Source organism: Euleptes europaea, chromosome 1 (assembly GCF_029931775.1).
Source record: "Euleptes europaea isolate rEulEur1 chromosome 1, rEulEur1.hap1, whole genome shotgun sequence".
NCBI classification, from domain to species: Eukaryota; Metazoa; Chordata; class Lepidosauria; order Squamata; family Sphaerodactylidae; genus Euleptes; species Euleptes europaea.
The window spans coordinates 175,856,273-175,881,154 of NC_079312.1; the positions used below are offsets into that span (position 1 = coordinate 175,856,273).

Sequence of the window (24,882 nt, forward strand, 5' to 3'; positions counted from 1 at the left end):
CCATGAAGTTTGCTGGGTGACTTTGGGCCAGTCACAGCTCTCTCCGCACTCTCTCAGCCCCGCCTGCTTCACAAGGAGTCTGTTGTGGGGAGAGGAAGGGAATGAGATTGTGAGCCGGTTTGATTCTCCTTAAAAGGTAGAAAAAAACAGCATATAAAAACCATCTCCTCCTCCTCCTCCTTTTCCCTCTCCTCCTCCTCCTCCTCCTCCTTCTTCTCCCTCTCCTTCACCTTCTTCTCCTCTTCCTCCTCTTCCTCCTTCTCCCTCTCCTGCCTCTCCTTCTTCTCCTCCTCCTTCTCCTCCTCCTCCCTCTCCTTCTCCCACTCCCTCTCCTTCTCCTCTTCCTGTTCCTCCTCTTCCTTCTCCCTCTCCTTCTCCTCCTCCTCCTTCTCCCTCTCCTTTTCTTCCACATCAGTGTTCACAATACACTATGCTAGCATGTAGAAAGCTCACAGTGAACAGGACAGGCGCCTCTCATGCAAGCCCAGGACGGGCAATAGCTGTGGGACTAATGTGGTTCCGTGAGCTCGGCCCTTTTTGGGGGGGAAGCCGTGGCTTTAAGGGATGCTTCGAGGTGATGTGCTGTCTGTTGGGATGGAGTTTGAAGGATGCAGGGCTTCCTGATTGGACAGCAGCCGCGGGTATGCAAGTGGAGGCTGCCCACAGCAAGCCCGGCAACGATGCGTCTGCCGTAGCTCTTTCAAGACTAGTGAGTTGTCAGACTAACTTGAGGATCTGCCCTGTCCGACGTATTAGTTAACCTCTTTTAAACATAAAAACATCTGCTGACGTCATTGACTGAAGCTGGGAGGGTGAGAGATTCAAAACAGATTCAGATTTATTATTAACACAGCCTAAGCCAGTAAAACACACGCCGTCGTTTATACAAAAAGGAAAAAAGTGTAGCAGTTCAACCAAAGGCATTCCTAATTAAAATTTCCAAATAATTTACAAATTGACCAAATTGTGATTTAAACTAATTGCAGTTGCCCAACAGTAGGGATCGAACTTTATATGCTATTGCACAAAATTTGGCGTCCTGCTTTGCCATCTGAGCATTCCCTTCCCAGAGGAGACTCTTAATTCTCCCTTCGTCTGGGCTGACTGTGATTTGGCTGAGCAGGGGAACGATTAGCTTACAAATTCAAAACAGATAAAAGGAGGTATTTCTTCACACAAGGCATAGTTAAATTGTGGAACTTCCTGCCCCAGGATGTGGCGATGGCTGCCAACTTGGAAGGCTTTAAGAGGAGAGTGGACATGTTCATGGAGGAGAGGGGTATTTATGGCTATTAGTCAAAATGGATACCAGTCATGATGCATACCTGTTCTCTCCAGGATCAGAGGAGCATGCCGAATATATTAGGTGCTGTGGAACACAGGCAGGATGGTGCTGCTGCAGTCGTCTTGCTTGTGGGCTTCCTGGAGGCACCTGGTTGGCCACTGGATGAACAGACTGCTGGACTTGATGGGCCTTGGTCTGATCCAGCAGGGCCTTTCTTATGTCCTTATGTTCTTATGCTGCAGAAGGCTGCAGAATTTTAATGTGTCAACCGGCATGCGCTTTGTGCCATTAAAAGGTGACCTGGAGATTCGAATTCAAATGGGCGATTTGCAGGGGGGCGGCACAGGTCGCGGGCAGAGGCGGCGGCTGCAGGGTGCCATGTCCGACCTTGCCCTAGCTGTCGTGCATCGGGGCGCGCGCACGGAGGCGAGGCCGTTTGCATTTCCCCTGTCAGAAGAGTTGACACGGGGAGAGAGAGGATTCTTGGCTGCTTCCCCCAGCTGGGGAAAGGGAGGGGGCTGGCGTGCGTGCAGGAGGCAGGCGGGTTGAGAGACAAGGTACAGAAGGATTTCGGCCTTGAGAGACAGCCAGGCTGATGAGGGCTGAAGTCCCGGAGCAGGGAGAGCAGGCGGGATCGATTGAAACGTCGCAGCCGCTTTGCCCCGGTGTCGCTCTGGGGAATCGGGGAGAGCAAACGGCAACGGACAGCCACCGGCAGGGGGTTGGATGGGTGGACGCGCAGGCCTTTCCCTAAGCGTAGCCAGCATCGAAACCTCAAGATCTCTCTGGATGTCTGGCCCAGCCCTTTGCGACGCCTTCTCTGAGCTCGGAGACAGCATGGGGGGGGGTTGTGCTTCAGGCTCATCTACATGGGGTGTTTGACTATGGGAAAGGGTGCGTTTGTAGCCAGGGTACATCCCGCCGAAGACGAATTTCTGAAAAGGGATGCCGTGGTGGCTCAAAGACACTTTAATGACTTCTGATTTCAGGGCCTGGGGTAGTCAAGCCTGCAGGAATCGTGTACAGTTTGGCAGAATCGGACTGGTCTCTCACAACCCGACATGAATCACCCTTACTGTTCTGGCTACTGGCTGGTCAGCAGCTCCCCAGCCTCCAGCCCGTCTGGACGTCGCACTGCCCAACCCGTGTGCCTTTCTCTCCCGGCCCCAGATGGGCAGGGCTCTGTTGCTGCGGTGTGGAGGAAACGCTCTGCACGAGCTCAGAGAGGCATGCAGTTGATTGCCACGGGAGATTTTCATCAGTCGGTGGAGTTTTTAAAACCTTTTAAATTGATTTTGGGCAAAGGTGATCCTGATTAATAAAACAGGGTTTTAAAAATGTTTAAATTAAACACAGGGTGATTGCCTGAGGACTTGTTCAGGGAGGAGAGGGGTATTCGTGGCTACTAGTAAAAATGGATACTAGTCATGATGCATATCCATTCTCACCAGGATCAGAGGAGCAGGCCTATTATATTAGGTGCTGTGAAACACAGGCAGGATGGTGCTGCTGCAGTCATCTTGTTTGTGGCTTCCTGGAGGCACCTGGTTGGCCACTGGATGAACAGACTGCTGGACTTAATGGGCCTGGGTCTGATCCAGCAGGGCTTCCCTTATGTTCTTATGTTCTTCTTCCCTTACACCGGAGGAGCTGCGTATTTTCCTTTTTTCCTTTTTTGAGAAGGTGCCTGCTGTTGACACCAACATCCATAATCTGAAAAACAGAGAGGAATCTCTTTTTTAAAAAATTGTTTTGCCCTCTTCAGATTGAATTGGTGCAGGAACGAATCGTAGTCAAATAAAACCCGTAAGGTTTATTGAATCGAGAGCCGCTGGGCTGCCTTCTGTCTCTCTCCCAGTCCTGCAGCCACCCAGATTCACCCACCGGTGTTAATCCCCTGCTTGTCTGCCCCTGTAAATATGGGGCTGCAGTCCTTGTTACGGGTCCCGTCCAGTACGCCCTGCAGGGTCTGTGTTCCCCTCCCCGAGTTCGGTTTCACCCCGTCCCCCCAGAGACGGCGGAATCAGCAGAGCCGTCGGGTTTCTTCTCCTAGCAGTCAGGTGAAAATCTCGTTTAATTTCTTTCCCCATTTCCCCCCTTTTTCGAGCCCGTTTTCCTCGGGTGGGGGCGGAGGGCTGGCTGGCGCCGTTATCTCTTTCCTGCCGCGCTGCTAATTTCACGGCTGAGCGGCTCTCAGCCTTCCTACGGGGAAAGACCCCAAATTTATATCAGCCCCCTGAAGAGAGGCGATCCATCCCAGGCTTTGGGAAAGGAGAGCGGTGAGTAATGGTTAGCGGGCGGGGGTGCCGTCCAGATGCCTCCCCCGCTGGAAGCAGATGAGTGTCGGGTGGGAAGAAGTGGATCTCCCTGCGGTCGTTTCGCTGATTCTACTGAAATGTAACTCGGGAACGAAAAGAAGATGTGTGTCAAATGAACACATCCACCCCGTACAAAATGCGTCCCCCAATGTGATTATTTTGGGGAGGGGGGACCCAAACAGGAGTGAAAACGTTCGCAGCACAGCTCTTTCCCGACACCAATTCAGACTGAGAACGCTGCCTCCTGCCCTCGCTCTGAATCGGCTTCGCGATGTTGCCACATCGCCACGCCTGATTGGCTGTGTGACACCATGATGACATGTGTTCTGGGATCCCTGGCTGGCTAAGCGTGGTGTAGTGGTTAAGAGCGGTGGTTTGGAGCGGCGGACTCTGATCTGGAGAACCGGGTTCAATTCCCCACTCCTCCTCGTGAGCGGCAGAGGCTAATCTGGTGAACTGGATTTGTTTCCCCACTCCTCCACATGGAGCCAGCTGGGTGACCTCTTCGAGCTCTCTCAGCCCCACCCACCTCACAGGGTATCTGTTGTGGGGAGGGGAAGGGAAGGCGATTGTAAGCCGGTTTGATTCTCCCTTAAGTGGTAGAGAAAGTCGGCATATAAAAACCAACTCTTCTTTTTCTCCTCCTCCTCCTCCTCCTCACTCAGGGAAGGAGGGCAGTCACTGGGGGGGGGGGTTTACGATATCCTTTCTGCCATTTTTGCCCCACCTGTTGGACGCTGGACTTCCAAGACGGCTTCCAATAAGCATAACCTACAGACACCCTTACGAGGATTACACAACTATAAAAGCGATCTGTTTTTATTTAAAAGTTTCATCGGTTCAGGAAAGAGGACCATTCAATGTCTTCTGTCTGCCTGGCCCTGCTGGGATAGGCGCTTCTTAAGAGCGGCCAGGAAAGGGTAGCTTGAGGGAGTTGGTTCCAGAGGGAGGGGGCCACGGCCAACAGAAAGTTTTTAACATGCTGGACGGTTCCTCAGACAGACGCTTCTCCCCAATGCCTCATTCTCATTGAGGTGATAAAGCTGAGTTGAAGTGGTCGTGTTGTGGTTAGATCTTGTATTTCACTTAAAAATACTTAATCTGACATCCAGTTCTCCAAGCACTGATGCAAACTTTGAATTTATAGAAAAATTCCTCTTTATTGTAGTTACTTCAGTCAAAAAATGAAAAAGCAAAACACTGTCAAATAGAAAAGTCACAAAATACATGTAAAATATATGAGAGTTACTGAGCTTCTAGCAAAATAGTTTAGATCTGGATACAGGTACACAAAAGCAAAATTCATAGTCATGTTGGGGAGCTTCCCACAGCCTAACTGGTCACAGGCATAATGGGAGAGATCTCCAACCTTGTACAATTTCAAGCCCCTATATATACCCTTTCAGAGGTCTTCTGTTATGAGAACCAATGCGAATAGCTTTGGAAATCAGTAGAAATTGTTACGAGAATCTTGCAATATTCCCAGACATCAAAAATGCATAAAAAGACAAAACATCCCTTTAACGAATATCTTTCCCAAACTTTGATCTCATATCAGACAGAGAGATGCCATAGGAATAACACCCAAACATTTCCTTTCTCAAAATAAAATTCTCAGATTTTAGGCAGGGGCTCGCATGATGGAACGTGTCTCCCATGCAAAAAAATCCCTGCAGGTAGAAAGCTAGATATCAGGATGTAGGGGTCTTTTCCCTGGCATGCTAGTTTTCTGATGGCAGGGAACGGTTTTATGTTGGGGGACTCTATCTCAAGCGGTACTGTCCAGACCAGAGGTTTGCTTCTTTGTGATCCTCGGGATGCCCATCAAATCGCAACTTACCCTCTCCTCTCCCCTCCCCCTTTCCGGCAGACGTGTCTGGAGCCCACGGGCAGGTGGACCGCAGCAGCCTGAGCAGCGTCCTCCGTGACCTGGTGAAGCCGGGAGACGAGAACTTGCGCGAGATGAACAAGAAGCTTCAGAATATGCTGGAGGAGCAGCTGACGAAGAACATGCACTTACAGAAGGTTCGTGGGCGGGGCTTTGGGAATAAAGGTCTATAACATTGTGTATGGTTTGAAGAGATTGGACAGGGAGAAGCTTTTCTCCCTCTCTTATCCTAGAACGCGGGGTCATCTGCTGAAGCCGGAGGGCGAGAGAGTCAAAACAGATAAAAGGAAGCCTTTCTTCACACAACACATAGTTAAACTGTGGAACTCCCTGCCCCAGGATGTGGTGATGGTGGCCAACTTCGAAGGCTTTAAGGGGGGAGTGGACATGTTCATGGAGGAGAGGGCTATCCATGGCTATTGGTCAAAATGGATACTAGTCATGATGCATACCTGTTCTCCCCAGGATCAGAGGAGCAGGCCTATTCTATTAGGTGCTGTGGAACCACAGGCAGGATAATGCTGCTGCAGTAGTCTTGTTTGTGGGCTTCCTAGAGACACCTGGTTGGCCACTGTGTAAACGGACTGCTGGGCTTGGTGGGCCTTGGTCTGATCCAGCAGGGCTTTCCTTATGTTCTTATGGAGGATGGGGCTATCCGTGGCTACTAGGCCAAATGGATACTAGCCATGAAGCATACCTATTCTCTCCAGGATCAGAGGAGCATGGCCATTGTATTAGATGCTGCGGAACACAGGCAGGATACTGCTGCTACAGTCGCCTTGTTTGTGGGCTTCCTAGAGACACCTAGTTGGCCACTGTTTGAACAGACTTCTGGACCTGATGGGCCTTGGCCAGACCAAGCAGGGCTTTCCTTATGCTCTTGTGTTCTAAGCTCCACCCCATAAATGTACCACTTGATGAGAATGGGAAGGCCCTGAGCTGGGTGGCCCGGCTGGCCTGGTCTTGCCTTAACTGGGAAGCTAAGCAGGGTCAGCCCTGGTTAGTATTTGGACGGGAGACCACCAATGAAATCCAGGGTTGCTACAGAGAGGAGGCAATGGCAAACCCCCTCTGTACGTATCTTGCCTTTACCTGAATGGCCCAGGCTAGCCCAGTTTCATCAGATCTCAGGGACAGCCCTGGTCAGTACTTGGATGGGAGACCACCAAGGAAGTCCAGGGTTGCTACACAGAGGCAGGCGATGGCAAATCCACCTCTTGCCTTGAAAACCCTACCGTCTCGCCATAAGTCGGCTGCAAATTGACAGGAATGAATGGGAAGAAGGTTGCAGGAGAGCCACAGAGCTAAGAAAAGTCACACAGATCTGAACTTTAGAACCTGAATTGAGAGTCTCTAAGGAAGGAGGAGAAGAAGGGTTGGTTTTTATACCCCGCTTTTCTCTACCTTTAAGGAGTCTCAAAGCGGCTTACAGTCCCCTTCCCTTCCTCTCACCACAACAGACACCTTATGAGAGCCAGCGTGGTGTAGTGGTTAAGAGCAGTGGTTTGGAGCGGTGGGACTCTGATCTGGAGAACCGGGTTCGATTCCCCACTCCTCCACGTGAGTGGCGGAGGCTAATCTGGAGAACCGGGTTGGTTTCCCCGCTCCTATACATGAAGCCAGCTGGTGGGCCTTATTGATTGATTGATTGATTGATTGATTGATTGTTTCAATTTAATACCCTGCTCTCCCCTGCCGAGACCGGGCTCAGAGCGGCTTACAGGGGAATAAAACCCATTTAATCGATAAAACCTTTTAAAACAGCATTTAAAATAGCCCTAAAAATCTAAAGGGAAGATGACTGGGGAAGGCACTGGCAAACCACCCTGTAAACAAAGCCTTCCTAGGAAACGTTGGGATGTGACGTCACCCCATGGGTCAAGAATGACCCGGTGCTTGCACAGGAGACCTTTACCTGTTAAAAATCTAAAACCAACCCTAAAACTACTTTGGCACCTCTAATTGTAAAAACTCACAGTTCTCTTAGAGCTGTCTCAGCCCCACCCACCTCACAGGGTGTCTGTTGTGGGGAGGGGAAGGGAAGGCGATTGTAAGCCGGTTTGATTTTTCCTTAAGTGGTAGAGAAAGTCGGCGTATAAAAACCAACTCTTCTTCTTCGAAGTGGGGCTGGGTGGTTGCCAGCGTTCTGGCCGATTTCCCCCTCTTTCCTTAGTCCAGAGTCGGCAGAAGCTGAGTCCATTCACAGCCTCCGCCTGCCGGTCAAGGTGACTGCTGGGGGAACAGAAGCGGCGCGAGCCGTTCTCTGGCACCGAACGGCAGCCGAGGGAGTAGCAGGTTTCCTTCCACGCGAGCGGCTCTGGGCGACCTTGAGCTCGGAGCAGCCGCAGCGTGCCAAGAGCCGCCGCTTCCCAAACTTCCCCGCGTTGCAAACCGGGGGGTCCGCCTGCCCTTCCCCCAAACCTGTGGTGCAGCCGCCTCTGGGGCTGGGCATCCAGTTCTACCTCCCCCACACACACCCCCAGTGACCCCTACTCCATGCCCAGAAGATGGCCAAGGTGCCCTCCCTCTCACGATCTGCCTAAGGCCACAGAATCAGCATTGCTGACAGATGGCCATCTAGCCTCTGCTTCCAGGGAGGGAGATCCCACCACCTCCTGAGGAAGCCTGTTCCACCGAGGAACCATTCTGAGTGTTAGAAAATTCTTCCTAATGTCTAGACGGAAACTCTTTAATTTCAACCCGTAGGTTCTGTTCCGAACTTCCGGGGCAACGAAAAACAACTCGGCACATAAAACCATAGAACAGTAATTTAAAACCTTATAATAAAAACTGTAAACCAGATGGCCTTAAAACAACTGAGACACCACAGTGGGCAGGTCAACCCCCCCACAGATGTCAAGAGTGAGAGGGGGAGAGGATGGGGAAGCCAGTAATGATGGATCCTCTCGCGGCTGACCGCAGTTATAGACCTGGCGGAACAGCTCCGTTTTACAGGCCCTGCGGAATTCCTTAAGGTCCCGCAGGGCCCTGATGTCGCTAGGAAGACTGTTCCCCCAGGCGGGAGCGGGGGCCAAAAAAGCCCTGGCCCTTGTTGAGGACAGCCTCACACTCTTCGGGCCGGGGATCACCAGCAGATTATTACCAGTGGAGCGTAGAGCTCTTTGGGGGGGGGTGTACCAGGAGAGGCGGTCCCGCTTCTGTGGCCAGTGACTGGCTGGACGTTGGATTGACAATCGGGCACCCGCTCGCTGCAGCGGTGGCTGAAAGCAACTTCTGCATTCAGAGCAGAACTCCGTTTGGAAGGGGGGGGGAACCCAGTGCCCCTATGTATGATAATCACATTTGCATACAGATAGTTTCATAGGGTAGCCATGTCGGTCTGCAGTAAAAGAGCAAGGTTCGAATCCAGTGGCACCAGCAAGAGTTAGATCTAAGTCCAGTGGCACCTCAGAGACCTGCACAAGTTTGGGGGTTAGATTTGAGTCCAGTGGCACCTTAGAGACCAGCAAGAGTTTGGGGGTTAGATCTGAGTCCAGCGGCACCATAGAGACCAGCAAGAGTTTGGGGGTTAGATCTGAGTCCAGGGGCACCTTAGAGACCAGCAAGAGTTTGGGGGTTAGATTCGAGTCCAGTGGCACCTTGGAGACCAGCACGAGTTTGGGGGTTAGATTTGAGTCCAGTGGAACCTTAGAGACCTGCACAGGTCTGGGGGTTAGATTTGAGTCCAGTGGCACCTTAGAGACCAGCAAGAGTTTGGGGGTTAGTCTCGAGTCCAGGGGCACCTTAGAGACCAGCATGAGTTTGAGGGTTAGATTCAAGTCCAGTTGCACCTTATAGACCAGCAAGAGTTTGGGGGTTAGATTCGAATCCAGTGGCACCTTGGAGACCAGCAAGAGTTTGGGGGTTAGGTTCTAGTCCAGTGGCACCTTAGGGACCAGCAAGAGTTTGGGGATATAAGCTTTCGTGAATCAAAGCTCCCTTCATCAACTATCTGACAAAAGAAGCTTTGACTCTTGAAAGCTTATATCCCCAAACTCTTGCTGGTCTCTAAGGTGCCACTGGATTAACACCTAACAATTACATACAGTATTTGTCTCTCTTAACAACAAAAAAAGGATTAAATTCATGGTAGATAGGTCTATTAATGCACAGCTGTTATTGAGAATCGGTGTGGTGCAGTGGTTAGACTAGGGTCTGGGAGACCCAGGCTCAAATCCCCGCCCTGCCATGGAAGCACGCAGGGTGACCAGGGGCCAGTCACACATTCTCAGCCTTAACCTCTCTCACAGGGTTGTCGTGAGGATAAAAACGGAGGCGAGAGGAGAATGTTGTAAGCCTCTTGGGGTCTGTTTTGGGGAGAAAGGCCAGGGTGTAAATGAATTCAATAAATAATGTGGAACTTCCATGTTCAGAAGCAGTGTACCCAATGTGGGGCGCAGGGGAAGACCCGTTACCTTCATGCCATGCTTTCGATCTTCCGTGGAATCATAAAATCATAGAGTAGGAAGGTACCACCAGAGTCATCTAGTCCAACCCCCTGCACAATGCAGGAAATTCACCACTACCTCCCATCCCCACACCCCCAGTGACCCCTACTCCATGCCCAGAAGATGGCCAAGATGCCCTCCCTCTCACGATCTGCCTAAGGTCACAGAATCAGCACTGCAGCCTTCCAAACCGGCCACCGTTAAGAACGGAGCGCCAGCCTTAACGGAGCCTTGGTTTGCGCCCGCGAGAAAACGCCGGCGTTTCCTTCCTCCGCTCTCTCACTCGCGCATGCACCGAGGTGAGAGAGCCTCCGACCCGGCAAAGGACTTTGCAGTGAATCACAACCCCCCCCTTTTCCCTTCAGTTTTAGCCTGATGTAGAATCTGATCCTTCCAACGTCCTAATGGAGCGAGAGGACAGAAGAGTGAGGTCAGCAGAAACAGGATGCTATTTATAGGTGTGCCCGAGAGGGGAGGGCGCGGGGGGGGGAGAGCTGCTCCAGAGGACAGGTGTCAAGGTTGGGGCTGAAGAACGCCCGGCGAGGGGCAGCAAGGGAAGGCCTCCCTGGAGATCGGGGGGGTGTTGAGTGGGGGGTGGCAAAGATAAGAAGAGAGCCCCTCTGATACTTACTGCTCCGGGGGGGGGGGGGGGGGCTGAGGGGCAGATGAAATGGTGTGGGTGACCGCCGGTGGCCTCTAGGCGGCACTGTGTAGCTGGGCAAAGGGGCAGCTGGTTAGCTGTCTCATAGGGCTGGTGAACGGGGGTAGGATTGGGGCAAGATTCCCTTGCTATGAAAATCTATGCTTGGTTCTGCCTCTGTTCCTTCTCTCTCTCTCTCTCCCCCGCTCTCTCAATAAGACTAATTGATCTGGCCCTTCTCTCCCTCTGACTCCCTTGCTGCTTTCCAGACTTTTCCTTTGAACTCAACCCCAATCCTGTTCAACGATCAATTCTTTAAAAAATTCCATAATGAATTGACTTTGCTAATGTCTGCATTGGCGGAGGGAGGAGGGGACTCTCGTTGCCTCCACTACGTTTTAAAATATGGTTTACATTAGGCGGGTAAAAAAATAAGAACGCAGAAAGGAAAACTAGATTAGTAAGGGCCGATCTGGAAATCATAACAATCATTCAATCATCCGTTAAGAAGTTTTTCTCCCTCTCTCGTAATACTAGAACCGCGGGGGTCATCTGCTGAATCTGGAGGGTGAGAGATTCAAAACTGATAAAAGGAAGTATTTCTTCACACCACGCATAGCTAAATGGTGGAACTCCCTGCCCCAGGATGTGGTGATGGCTGCCAACGTGGAAGGCTTGAAGAGGGGATACTGTTCATGATATGAGCCTTGTGGGGCAGAGTGGTAAGCTGCAGTACTGCAGTCCAAGCTCTGCTCACGACCTGAGTTTGATCCCAACGGGAGTCAGTTTCAGGTAGCCGGCTCAAGGTTGACTCAGCCTTCCATCCTTCCAAGGTCGGTAAAATGAGTACCCGGCTTGCTGGGGGTAAAGGGAAGATGACTGGGGAAGGCACTGGCAAACCACCTCGTAAACAAAGTTTGCCTAGTAAACGTCGGGATGTGATGTCACCCCATGGGTCAGGAATGGCCCAGTGCTTGCACAGGGGACCTTTACCTTTACTGGTCATGATGCATACCTACTCTCTCCAGTACCAGTGGAGCATGCCTATTATATTAAATGCTGTGGAACACAGGCAGGATGGTGCTGCTGCAGTCGTCTTATTTGTGGGCTTCCTAGAGGCCCCTGGTTGGCCGCTGTGTGAACAGACTGCTGGACTTGGAAGGCTTGAAGAGGGGAGTGGACATGTTCATGGAGGATAGCGCTATCCATGGCTACTAGTAAAAATGGATACTAGTCATGCTGCATGCCTATTCTCTCCAGGATCAGAAGAGCATGCCTGTTATATTAGGTACTGTGGAACGCAGGCAGGATAATGCTGCTGCAGTCATCTTGATTGTGGGCTTCCTAGAGGCACCTGGTTGGCCACTGTGGAAACAGGCTGTTGGTCTTGATGGGCCTTGGTCTGATCCAGTATGGCTTTTCTTATGTTCTTATGCCATGCAGAGGCAGGCAATGGCAAGCCACCTCTGAACGTCTCTTGCCTTGACCTGGATGGCCCAGGCTAGCCTGATCTTGCAAGAAAAGCAGGGCCTGCCCTGGTTAGTATTGGGATAGGAGAACTCCAAGGAAGTCCAGGGTTGCCATAAAATGGATACTAGTCCTGATGCATACCTATTCTTTCCAATCTCAGAGGAGCATGCCTATTATATTAGGTTCTACGGAACACAGGCAGGACAATGCTGCTGCAGTCGTCTTGTTTGTGGGCTTCCTAGAGGCACCCGGTTGACCACTGTGTGAACACACTGCTGGCCTTGATGGGCCTTGTGATCTGATCCAGCAGGGCTTTCCTTATGTTCTAATAGTTTAACAAACAATAAACAAAAGCTAGCAAACAAGTATCTTCTATGTAATACACAATAACACAACATTACATTATCAGTCAAAGTACTACTAGTTCTCAGTCGTCCTAATGCCCGTCTTATAATAAATCAAAAGTTTTCTGCTCTGGCCTCTCTTCAGATCGTATAAACCTTTCGCCTCAACTACATTTTAATTTGGGGGGGGGCGAGGGAACGAGGCAGGGAAAGGTTTGGCTCTTTGCTTTGGGAAGCAGGAAGCGGGCACCGGGAAACGCAGCGGCAGCCACCATGGGGATCAGTGTCTGACACCCAGAGAACGATTGCACAACAGATGGCCATTTGACTGGTGGGTGAGCAAAGCTGTGCACTGTTGTGCGTTTCGGCAAAGCGTGTTGGCCAACGCCACGTTGGTGTTTGCTTGGAACTACATCCCTCCTCTTCCTGGCCTCCCGTTTTGGTTTCATGACTCCTCTGTCTCCCTCTTTAAGTATCTGAAGGGCTGTCACTTCGAGGAGGGCAGGGAGCTGTTCCTGTTGGCAGCAGAGGATAGGACCCGCAAGAATGGGTTTAAATTGTGGGCGGAAAGGTACCGACTGGATATTAGGAAAAAATATTTTACAGTAAAGGGTTGTTTGACAGTGGAATCGGCTGCCTAGGGAGGTGGTGAGCCCCCCTCTCTGGCAGTCTTTAAGCAGAGGCTGGACGAGCACTTGTCAGGGATGCTCTAGGTTGATCCTGCATTGAGCAGGGGGGTTGGACTAGATGGCCTCTATGGCCCCTTCCAGCTCTATGATTCTGTGTGTCTGTGTGCAGTTCTGGAGGCCTCACTTCAAAAAGGATGTGGACAGAATGGAATGGGTACAGAGGAGAGCAACAAGGATGATCAGTGGCCTGGAGACCAAGCCCTGCGAGGAAAGGCTGAGGGAGTTGGGAATGTTCAGTCTGAAGAAGAGGAGGTCGAGGGGACGTGATTGCTCTCTTTAAGTATTTGAAAGGCTGTCACTTAGAGGAGGGCAGGGAGCTGCTCCTGTTTGCAGCAGAGGAGAGGACTCGCAAGAATGGGTTTAAATTTCGGGTGGAGAGGTACCAGATGGATAGTAGGAAAAACTTTTTTTACAGAAAGAGTTGTTCGACAGTGGGATCAGCTTCCTAGGGAGGTGGTGAGCTCCCCCTCACTGGCGGTCTTTAAGCAGAGGCTGGACAAGCACTTGTCAGGGATGCTCTAGGCTGATCCTGCATTGAGCAGGGGGCTGGACTAGATGGCCTCTATGGCCCCTTCCAACTCTATGGTCTTTTATGCATGGGCTGGATCTCCCTGCTTGCACCTGGGTTCATTGCACATTAAAGTAACCCGGATTGGGGGAAACTGTATGCGTTGGCTTGAATGATCAGGGACGAAACTGTGTGCTAATTGAGCCATGAATACAGAAAAGCAGTCTTCCAAGCTCAGATCAAGTCCCACCCCTTTAAATGCTGCTCTGTAATTGGCTTACCATGAGAGAAGATTTCCTTCCCCCAAACCCAACTAACGCAAAAAAAAAAAAAAAAGCATTTTAAGAACAGAAAAGAAAAAAAGGAACAATCTGAAAGAAGGGAGGGGGGAGAAATCCCAGCCTCATTTTAAAAAAGTCTTTCTTTTACTCAGAAAGAGCTCCGAGGTAGCAGGAAGCACTTGAATCCCCGCCTCTTTACACACTGCTTCGTGATTGGCTGTGAGAGAAGCCAGTCTTCTGTGTTTCCCCCTAACGGAGTATACACTCTCTGTGACTCCGGTATGAGCCAGGATCAACGGTTTAATTCGGGCCAGAAGAGGAATGGGAAAAGCCGGGTTCGTTTTGCGTCGAAACAGAGTTGAGCTTCCAAGGAACGAGATAGCGTGCATACTGAAAAATCTGATCCTGGCTGAAACAGGGAATAAAGGAGGTTACAGCGACCATGCATAAATGACCAAAGACTCTATGATTATCTCTCTCCTTCCTTCCCTGCTAGGACCTGGAAGTGCTCTCCCAGGAGATCGTCCGTCTCAGCAAAGAGTGCGTCCCGTCCCCCGACGCCGAGCCCGGCCTGGACAACGTCGCCTGAGCTCGGTTCCGTCCTGTGGCCCCACCCCCTCCGCTTTGCCCTCGACCGCACTGCCAGCGTGGTGTGTGGGGCGAAACCAGCTCCTTTCGCTTCCTTCTCGGCTTGAACTCTCCCATCCTTTTTCTGGTTTTGGGGGGGCGGGGGCGTTTATCCCACTCCGGCGCCGCTGTCTTTCCCATCCCCCCCCCGCCCGGCAAAACGGTTCCTCCCGAAACTACCTCCCTCCATCGGCTGTGCTCGGTTCCGACCTCTTCCTCCGCCCACGCCCCGATTTATTTCGCCTACAAAGCCCGGTTCCGTCCTCCCGGTTTCTTCTGGGGCGACTGCTTGACCCTGCTCTGAGACGCACTGGTTGAAGCGGCCTTATCGTTGCAGCGCTCCTGGTGGCCCGGAGGCCAAACTGAGGCCTGGTTCTGCAGCGGGGGGGGGGTTGCTTTAAACGTGCCAAACCGGCATTCTCAGGTGGAAACGTTGGACGCTTTGGAATAACAGGGGCCGTGAGGCCGGGGGAGAGGCTGCCTCACCGTGGTAGAGGACACTGTGGCATAACGTTGTCATGGGGGCTAAGGATTAACGGCTAACTTAACCCGTCCCGCTTCCTCTCCCGCCGCCTCCGCCCTGCCAGGAACAGGATCTCACAACGCCTTCCCTGTGATCCATTCCGGTTCCTTCCTCCTGTGGGTTTTTTCTCTCTCTACGCCCTTCATTTTGCATGCATGGTCAGTCCCGAACCTCCCCGTCCTGGCTCTGTCCATCTATTGCTGCTGTGAATTTACAAAAAAAAAAAGAGAGAGTAAAATATTATAGAGAAATATATATGTATATATATATATTTGTGCTGACTCCTTCCCCTGGGATGGGACAGAACCCGAGCAGAGCGGTTCCTCCGGCTGCCCCTTTTTCTGTCGGTGGAGGTGGCGCAAACGGTTTATTTAACGTATCATGACTTAACGCGAGGCTGTAATCGTGGAGCAACTGATAATGCAAATAATGATTTTTTTTTGACCGGCTCAAGAATTGTGGTTTTTATTTTTCCTTCTCCGAGGTGGGTCAAATGCTTATGGTGGAGGAGTCTCATGGTGGGGAGAGGAAATGGGCGGGGGTTTCTGCGCGCGCATGGTGGCTTTTTATCCTAGCTCGTTCAACACCCATACGCTCCTTTCCCTGCCAGATGTTTTCAATGGGAGCCTTTGCCTCGGTTTTCTCATAAATCATAGAGTTGGAAGGGGACCACCAGGGTCATCTAGTCCAACCCCCTGCACAATGCAGGACATTCACAACTACCTCTCCCCCCACATCCCCAGTGACCCCATCTCCATGCCCAGAAGATGGCCAAAATGTCCTCCCTCTCATGATATGACTGAGGTCACGTGTTTGTCCAGCTGCTGCTTGAAGACGAGGGGGAGCTCACCAACTCCCTAGCCAGACGATCCCACTTCTGAACTACTCTTTAATATCCAGCTGGTACCTTTCCGCTTGTAATTTAAACCCATTATTGCAAGCCCTATCCTCAGCTGCCAACAGGAACAGCTCCCTGCCCTTCTCTAAGTGACAGCCGTTCAAATACTTACTGTAAACAGAGCAAAGTCGGGGAGGGAAGCAAAATTCACAGTTCTCTAATAGGTGATGTAGACATTCGAACTAGTTGCAGGGAACAGTCCAATGGGATTACGCATCTCAAAGTGGAGCAGGAAGAATGGATACTAACAGGCTTTTCCACAGATCCCCCTCCAACCACCCCTGGCCTCCCCCCTGTAGATACCCTTCCCCATCCAAATGACAGACATATTAACTAGCAAACAAACAAGCAGAATGGATGTTTTATGTCTTTATTATTTACCTCATTTACACCTTGTCAGTGGGGGCCTAAATCAGCTTACATCATTCTCTTCTTCTCTGTTTTATCTTCACACCAACCCTGTGAGGTGGGGCAGGTGTCCATGGCAAAGTGGAGATTTGAATCCGGGCCTCCCAGACCCTAGCTTTAAACTTCGACCGCTGTGCCGCTCTAGCTGTCTTTATGTTGCATTTATGGAAAGTCACACACCAATTGAGTTCTGCTGATTAGTTATGCCCCCATCCCGATCTCATCAGATCTTAGAAGCTAAGCAGGGTCGGCCCTGGTGAGTATTTGGACGGGAGACCAGCAAGGATGTCCAGGGTTGCTACGCAGAGGCAGGCAATGGCCAACCACCTCTGTTTGTCTCTGTCATGACCTGGATGGCCCAGACTAGATCAATCTCATCAGATCTCAGATGCTAAGCAGGGTTGACCCTGGTTAGTATTTGGATGGGAGGACCACCAAGGAAGTCCAGGGTTGCTACGCAGAGGCAGGCAATGGTCAACCACCTCTGTTTGTCTCTGCCCTGACCTGGATGGCCCAGGCCTGCCCGATCACATCAGATCTCAGATGCTAAGCAGGGTCGGTCCTGGTGAGTATTTGGACAGGAGGACCACCAAGGAAGTCCAGGGTTGCTACGCAGAGGCAGGCAATGCCCAACCACCTCTGTTAGGCTTTTGCCTTGACCTGGATGGCCCAGGCCAGTCTAATCTTGTTATATCTCAAAAGCTGCACATGATCCATCCTGGTCAGTACTTGGATGGGAGGACCACCAAGGAAGTCCAGGGTTGCTGCGCAGTGGCAGGCAACGGCAAAACGCCTCTGCTCATCTCTTGCCTTGAAAACCCTACAGGGTCTCCATAAGTCAGCTGCGACTTGACAGCCCTCACACACACACACAGACACATCCCTTCTCCCCAATAAGGTAGAATCAGCACGCTCTGTTCCTGGGCCGCGCCATACACATTTAGAGCATTTTTCGCCTGCCTTTCTCCAAAACTGCACTCAAGGCAAATCACGGTGTTTAGACCAGCAACAATACACAATTAAAAATCCATAAAAACAGACACAATTGGAAAAGGAGGTTGTCCCGCGTCCCCCCACCCCTCAGTCGTCCCACTTTGCGCGGCGGGCAGAATTTCTAGTTCCAACCACGATCCATGGAAAACAGCAGAGTGAGCTTTTCCCCAAGCGCGGAGAGAAAGTCTCTCGCCCCTTCTTGGCTGCAAACGACGACACTGTGGAGGGGAGCAGAAAGCGGTTGCTAATTGCGTGGCCCCATTTCTTTCAGACGGGGCTCCTGCGCTCCGAACACCAACCCTGGCATGCTGAATTTTTCCCCCTCTCCCCTGACAAGGAAATAAACCACGGAGAAAGCTTCGCCTACTACATTGCTGTGTATTGGGGGGCTGCTGTCAATACGAAATGGCTGCCCAAGGGGAGAGAGGACTGTCAAGTCACGTTTGAGTCGCCACACCTAAAAAGGATATTGCAGAGCTTGAAAAGGTGCAAAAAAGAGCAACCAAAACGATCAGGGGGCTACAGCAACTGTCCTATGAATAGCGGTTAAGACGCTCAGGGCTGTTTAGCTTGGAAAGAAGGCGGCTAAGGGGAGACATGATAGAGCTCTATACAATTATGCACGGTATGGAGAGGGTGGACAGGGAGAAGCTTTTCTCCCTCTCTCATAATGCCAGAATGTGGGGCCATCTGCTGAAGCTGGAGGACGAGAGATTCGAAACAGATAAAAGGAAGTATTTCTTCACACAACGCATAGTTCAGTTGTGGAACTCCCTGCCCCAGGATGTGGTGATGGCTGCCAACTTGGAAGGCTTGAAGAGGGGAGTGGACATGTTCATGGAGGAGAGGGCTATCCATGGCTACTAGTAAAAATGGATACTAGTCATGATGCAGACCTATTCTCTCCAGGATCAGAAGAGCGTGCCTATTATATCAGGTGCTGCGGAGCACAGGCAGGATAATGTTGCTGCAGTCATCTTGTGGGAGTCCTAGAAGCACCTGGTTGGCCACTGTGTGAACAGACTGCTGGACTTGATGGGCCTTGGTCTGATCCAGAGGGGCTATCCATGGCTACTAGTCCAAATGATACGTCATGATGCATACCTATTCTCTCCAGGATCAGAGGAGCATGCCTATTATAGTAGGTGCTGTGGAACAAAGGCAGGATGCTGCTGCTGCAGTCGTCTTGTTTGTGGGCTTCCTGTTGGCCCCTGTGGGAACAGACTGCTGGACTTGCTGGGCCTTGGTCTGATCCAGCATGGCCTTTCTTATGTTCTTATGTCACAACCTGTCAGGGAGCCAAGGAGAGAAGGCGGCAATGTGCGCAGTATCTTGAGAGTCCGCTCTATACCCAGAGTCAGGCCGTCTTTTCCCAGAGAGGTGAATGATGGGCACATATTTAACAGGGGGAAGTTTTCCCAGAATAATCGTGGGAAAACTACATCAGTTGAATTTCTGCATTGTATGCAACTGAAAGAGGCATATAGGAACCAGGAGAGAGGTAATAACCCCAGGCAAGCCATAGTTTGGATGGAGTGGGCACTATCAATATCAAAGGGATCCGCTCTCCTCTCCATATCTGCACTTGAGATTGTGTGGGGTTTGGAGGGTCTCCAAAGCTAAGATAGCATTAAAACTAGAATCGGGAGGAAGAGGTCGTGCTGGTTTTTCCTACCCCTGAGTATGCCCAGCGTTTCCAAAACGGCAGCCGTTTTCTGGCCTTCCCTGCCTGTAGATTGTCTCTGGATATTCTTGTCCCAGCATAGGGTTGCCAAGTCCCTCTTTGCCACCAGTAGGAGGGTTTGGGGGCGGAGCCTGAGGAGGGCAGGGTTTGGGGAGGGGAGGGACTTCAATGCCATAGAGTCCGATTGCCAAAGTGGCCATTTTCTCCATGGGAACTGATCTCTATCGGCTGGAGATCTCCAGCTAGTACCTGGAGGATGTATACCTCCAGCTAGTACCTGGAGAGTTTGGGGGCGGAGCCTGAGGAGGGCAGGGTTTGTGGAGGGGAGGGGAGGGACTTCAATGCCATAGAGAACGATTACCAAAGTGGCCATTTTGTCCAGGGGAACTGATCTCTATCGGCTGGAGATCTCCAGCTAGTACCTGGAGGTTAGGGGGAGAAATAAGACACCACTGTACATATATCAAGAGATTTGGAAATTAGTACAGGAGCGAAACACTGCTTAAACAAAGTGCAAATACTTTATAAATAGCTACGTGGAATAACATACAATATAGGACAATATATACAATAGGACCTACAAAAATCTTTCATAAATATTCATATTCTCAGTTGTCCCAAAACTAAGTACAAAAATTCTTCTTTCGCAGACAAATGTCATGTAGTATGATGGATGCCACTAGCAATGGAGGATACGGCCGTTTCAAATTCTTGGCTAATTAACAATCCTTCAGTTCTTCAGAAGGCATCTTGCATAGATTTCTACACATTTTTCATTTCCAAATTGTAGGTTACATTATATATCCCACCAAGGGTAAAATTCTGATGCCGATCCCACATAGGGTAAGGAAGCTCAGGATTTCCACACTGAGCTTCCTTACCCTATGTGGGACCGGCATCAGAATTTTACCCTTGGTGGGATATATAATGTAACCTACAATTTGGAAATGAAAAATGTGTAGAAATGTTTGTATTTTGTTATATTTAAGTATTTTGTTCTATTTGTATTTTTGTAATTTAACATCATTTCACATAGTCACCTTATTATATTTATATCATATTGTCTTTTGCGTGCTTTTTTTGGTTGCTTAACTTGCTATACAGAAAGATCGTTCTGTTTCTGAGATCTTTGTGAGGAACCATTTTGGTCCGTTAAAAAATTATACCTACTATGGTTATTCTATTTCTTCTCTTATGGTTATACAGCTGATGAAGCCCACAGCGAAACGTGGTCACATGATCTAGACGACACGTCCTGTTGAATAAGCTATGGATTGACTTTGATGTTTGTTCCCATGCCTTCTGTCTACTTCTTTCTGTGAAAAAGAAAAGAAAAATACAAGACTTCATACAGCAAGCAACTTTCAAGACCTTTGGTCAGAAGTGGATACTTACCTTGAGCTTGATACATTGTATCAGTTGTTTTAGATGATTGTTTCAACTATTTAGGCTGGGCATTTTTTGTCTGTATTTGTGTATTTTGTTCTATTTGTATTTTTGTATATTTCACATCATTTCACATAGTCACCTTATTATATTTATATTTATATCATATTGTCTTTTGCGTGCTGTTTTCGGTTGCTTAACTTGCTATACAGCACGGAGCCCCTTTCTTTTTTCCAGGACCACCTGGAAGTCGGCAACCCTAAGAGCAACTCCACCACGAGGTAAGGTGAGGCAGTTGCGGTGTGTTCGGCGTATGTGTAGTGTTGTCAGGCATTGTGGGCAGGGACTCAGTGTGGCAGGATAATTCTTTTAATGCACCCTCGAGTACTTACCACATGTTCTTTCCAGAAGTGACAATGGGTAGCTCTAGGAACTGCTGGAAGCTCTATAGTAAAACCATAGAATTTCTGGTGATTCCTAGAACTACCCTTTGTCACATCCAGTAAGAGCTTCTGGTAAGTACACAAGACTGCATTAAAAAAAAAAAGTTATCCCCCTGCCACTCCGAGTGACGGTGGGCAACAATGGTGGGGAATCCCTAGGGTAGCCAGGTCTCTCTTCACCACCGGCGGGAGGTTTGGGGGGCGGAGCCTGAGGAGGATGGGGTTCAGGTAGGGGAAGGACTTCAATGCCATAGAGTCCAATTGCCAAAACGGCCATTTTCTCCAGGGAAACTGATCTCTATTGGCTGGAGATCGGTCGCAATAGCAGGAGATCTCCAGCTAGTACCTGGAGGTTGGCAACCGTAGGATTCTGCCACCTCCACCCGGGGCTTGGCAGCCCTCGTGTGCAGATTGTGGTTGATAATAAAGGTAGCAGATGGGAGAGGAAGAACAAAAAGAATTCTTCCTCCCTGCTCAGGATATTCCCTTTTAGCAATTGGCACATCCCGGAAAAGAAGTTTTGGGCACAGCTCCTGTCTCGCTTTAAGTGCTGTCTGAGAAATCTGGAAGCCATCATGGTCTTGTACGTAGCGCTGGACTTAGAATCATAGAGCCATAGAGTTGGAAGGGACCACCAAGGTCATCTAGTCCAACCCCCTGCACAATGCAGGCAATTCACAACTACCTCCTCCCCACACCCCCAGTGACCCCTACTGCATGCCCAGAAGATGGCCAAGATGCCCTCCCTCTCATCATCTGCTTAAGGTCATAGAATCAGCATTGCTGACAGATGACCATCTAGCCTCTTCTTAAAAGCCTCCAGGGAAGGAGAGCTCACCACCTCTCGAGGAAGCCTGTTCCACTGAGGAACAGCTCTAACTGTCGGGAAATTCTTCCTAATGTCTAGACGGAAACTCTTTGGTTTTAATTGCAACCCATCGGTTCTGGTCCGACCTTCTGGGGCAACAGAAAACAGAAAACAACTCGGCACCCTCCTCTATATGACAGCCCTTCAAGTACTTGAACTAAGCAAAGTCTCCCAGCCGTAGCGCTCCTCTCTCTCTCTTGTGTGGAACGTGTCCCTCTCCCAAAGAACCCACCTGCCAGAGTACAGGTAGACAGGAGAACACAGGCAATTAAAAATTCTCAGTTGCTAAGCAGGCAGAAGATGGGATGTACTGGGGTTGCTGGGTCCCTCTTCGCCACCGGTGGGAGGTTTTGGGGGCGGGGCCTGAGGAGGGCAGGATTTGGGGAGGGGAGGGACTTCAATGCCATAGATTCTAATGGCCAAAGTGGCCATTTTCTCTGGGGGAACTGATCTCTATCGGCTGGAGATCAGTTGCAATAGCAGGAGATCTCCAGCCACCACCTGGAGGTTGGCAAACCTACATGTGAGTGAGCTTTTCCTCCCTTTGCCAGGATCTTCCGATAGGGTTGGGTGTCGGGATCAGAGGAGCAGTAAGTGGGGGAACAGGTTTTCCCTGGGGCAAAGGTTTTCCTTAAAAATAGACCTCCCAACGTGTTTACATGTGAATGGGAAGGGGAAGAGTCAAGGGAGATTTCTGTGGGGAAATGGACTGGTAAGACCGCTCAGGGCAGGGGTGTCAAGCTCAATCCTTATGAGGGCAGATCGAGAGTGGAGGGGCGGCTGCCTCGGTTGGCTTGCGGGCCGGCCCCGCAGGCCTTATGTTTGACATCCCTGGCTTAGGGCTTTGAGAGGAATTACATAAGAACATAAGAAAGGCCCTGCTGGATCCGACCCAGGCCCATCAGGTCCAGCAGTCTGTTCACGCAGTGGCCAACCAGGTGCCTCTAGGAAGCCACTAACAAGACGACTGCAGCAGCATTTATCCTGCCTGTCTTCTACCGCACCCAAAATAATAGGCATGCTCCTCTGATAGTAGAGAGAATCGGTATGCAGCATGACTAGTATCCATTCCAACTAACAGCCATGAATACCCCTCTCCTCCATGAATATGTCCTCTCCCCTCTTAAAGCCCTCCAAGCTGGCAGCCATCACCACATCCTGGGGCAGGGAGTTCCACAATTTAACTATGCATTGTGTGAAAAAAAATACTTCCTTTTATCTGTTTTGAATCTTTCACCCTCCAGCTTTAGCAGATGACCCCGTGTTCTAGTATTATGGGAGAAGGAGAAAAACCTCTCCCTGTCCACTCTCCAAACCATGCATAATTTTATAGACCTTTATCATGTCTTCCCTCAGCCGCCTTCTTTCCAAGCTACATCTTTTGAGACATCTCAGCTCCTGAATCAGAAGCTCCTGTCTCCCAGAGAGACGAGCTGACCGGCATCAACGATCTCCTGCATCTCATCTGACTTGATAATCTTTTCTGTTGGGGGGGGGGTTAGGGCAAAACGTCAGCCTTCGCTTCTATTCTACCCACCCACCCGTCCCCTTCCCCAGTCAGTCTGTGAAGCAGCCAGCCTGCCTGCTTCTGGGGATGGGGCTGAGTCTGGCCTTCTGCCTCTTACTGTCCTGTAGTTTGTGCAGCCCTGCCGGCCAGCTGGTACAAGCAAAGTGTTTCCCTCTTGGTAAGGTAGGTGGGCTGGTTAGTGCTGTCTGTTGGCCAGCATGGTGTAGTGGTTAGGAGCGGTGGACTCTAATCTGGAGAACTGGGTTTGATTCCCCACTCCTCCATATGAGCGGCGGAGTCTAATCTGGAGAACCGGGTTTGATTCCCCAATCCCCACTCCTCCATATGAGCGGCGGAGTCTAAACTGGTAAATCGGAGTTGATTCCCCACTCTTACACATGAGCGGCGGAGTCTAAACTGGTAAATCGGAGTTGATTCCCCACTCTTACACATGAGTGGTGGACTCTGATCTGGAGAACCGAGTTTGATTCCCCAAACCTCCACACGAGCAGCAGAGTCTAATCTGGAGAACCGGGTTTGATTCCCCACTCCTCCACATGAAGCCCGCAGGGTGACCTTGGGCTAGTCACAGTTCTCTCCAAACTCAGCCTCACCTACCTTACAAGGTGTCTGTTGTGGGACGAGGAAGGGAAGGCGATTGTAAACTGGTCTGAGATTCCTTAAAGGTAAAGAAAATCGGGGTTTAAAAACCAACTCTTCTTCAGGGGAGGGGGGAACAGGAGTTTCTACTTCTTTTCCACCCGTTTTGTAAAGCATGCAGGCTACCTATCACAGTGAAGGGAGAAGCCATAACCTTAGTCTGTCTCCTCCCCTTTGCAGTGTTTTCAGTAGATACAAGCAAAGCCTTTTGCCTGTCATCCTAGCATGCACATAGCCATCGATAATGGAATAGTTCTGGCACCTAGTCTGGGACTAATGTAGAGCCCGAATTCTTCTAAAAGCCCATGAGATAGCTCAGTGACTGACAGAAAGTGGAAATGTTGTGTACAGAAATACCAATGAATAAAATCTGTGCGAGGAGAATATAGGCTAACTGTTCTGGTAGGATTATGTCCCTCTCAGGCACAAGTAAGCACCAGAATACCTGTCAGACCTGAAGACTTCTGCTTATTCTATGATGGGAATAATGTCCATGTGTAGAATTTATTAAATTTCCATATGGACAATGTTCTGGGGTGAGATTTACAATTTACAATTAGTAAATATCTGACTAGGAGCCCCGTGGGGCAGAGTGGTAAGCTGCAGTACTGCGGTCCAAAGCTCTGCTTGCGACCTGAGTTCGATCCCGACGGGAGTCGGTTTCAGGTAGCCGGCTCGAGGTTGACTCAGCCTTCCATTCTTCCGAGGTCAGCAAAATGAGTACCCAGCTTGCTAGGGGGTAAAGGGAATGACCGGGGAAGGCACTGGCACACCACCCCATAAAACGAAGTCGGCCTAGTAAACGTCGGGATGTGATGTCACTCCATGGGCCAGGACCCGGTGCTTGCACAGGGGACTGCCTTTACCTTTTTAAATATCTGACTGCACGTCCCTACCGGGTTGTTGTGATGTCACAGTGGAATGAACCTGGGGAGACGTGGTGGCCGCAGCGTAGCCGGCCAATCGCTTTGGGCCTCAGTTGCCAAATTGTGAAAAGGAGAACAGCTATGACAG

The 24,882-nt window shown here is 50.3% G+C and overlaps 1 protein-coding gene across 1 annotated transcript in view; it reads left to right on the forward strand.

Moving 5' to 3' along the window:
* Positions 1-14,483, forward strand: part of GRIPAP1 (GRIP1 associated protein 1) — a 67,592-nt gene extending 53,109 nt beyond the window's left edge. The window contains exons 26-27 of the mRNA XM_056852271.1: positions 5,474-5,628; positions 14,368-14,483. Of these exons, the coding sequence (XP_056708249.1) occupies positions 5,474-5,628; positions 14,368-14,460 (248 nt within the window). The 3' untranslated portion in view covers positions 14,461-14,483. The remainder of the gene's footprint in view (positions 1-5,473; positions 5,629-14,367) is intronic.
* Positions 14,484-24,882: the final 10,399 nt, after the last annotated feature.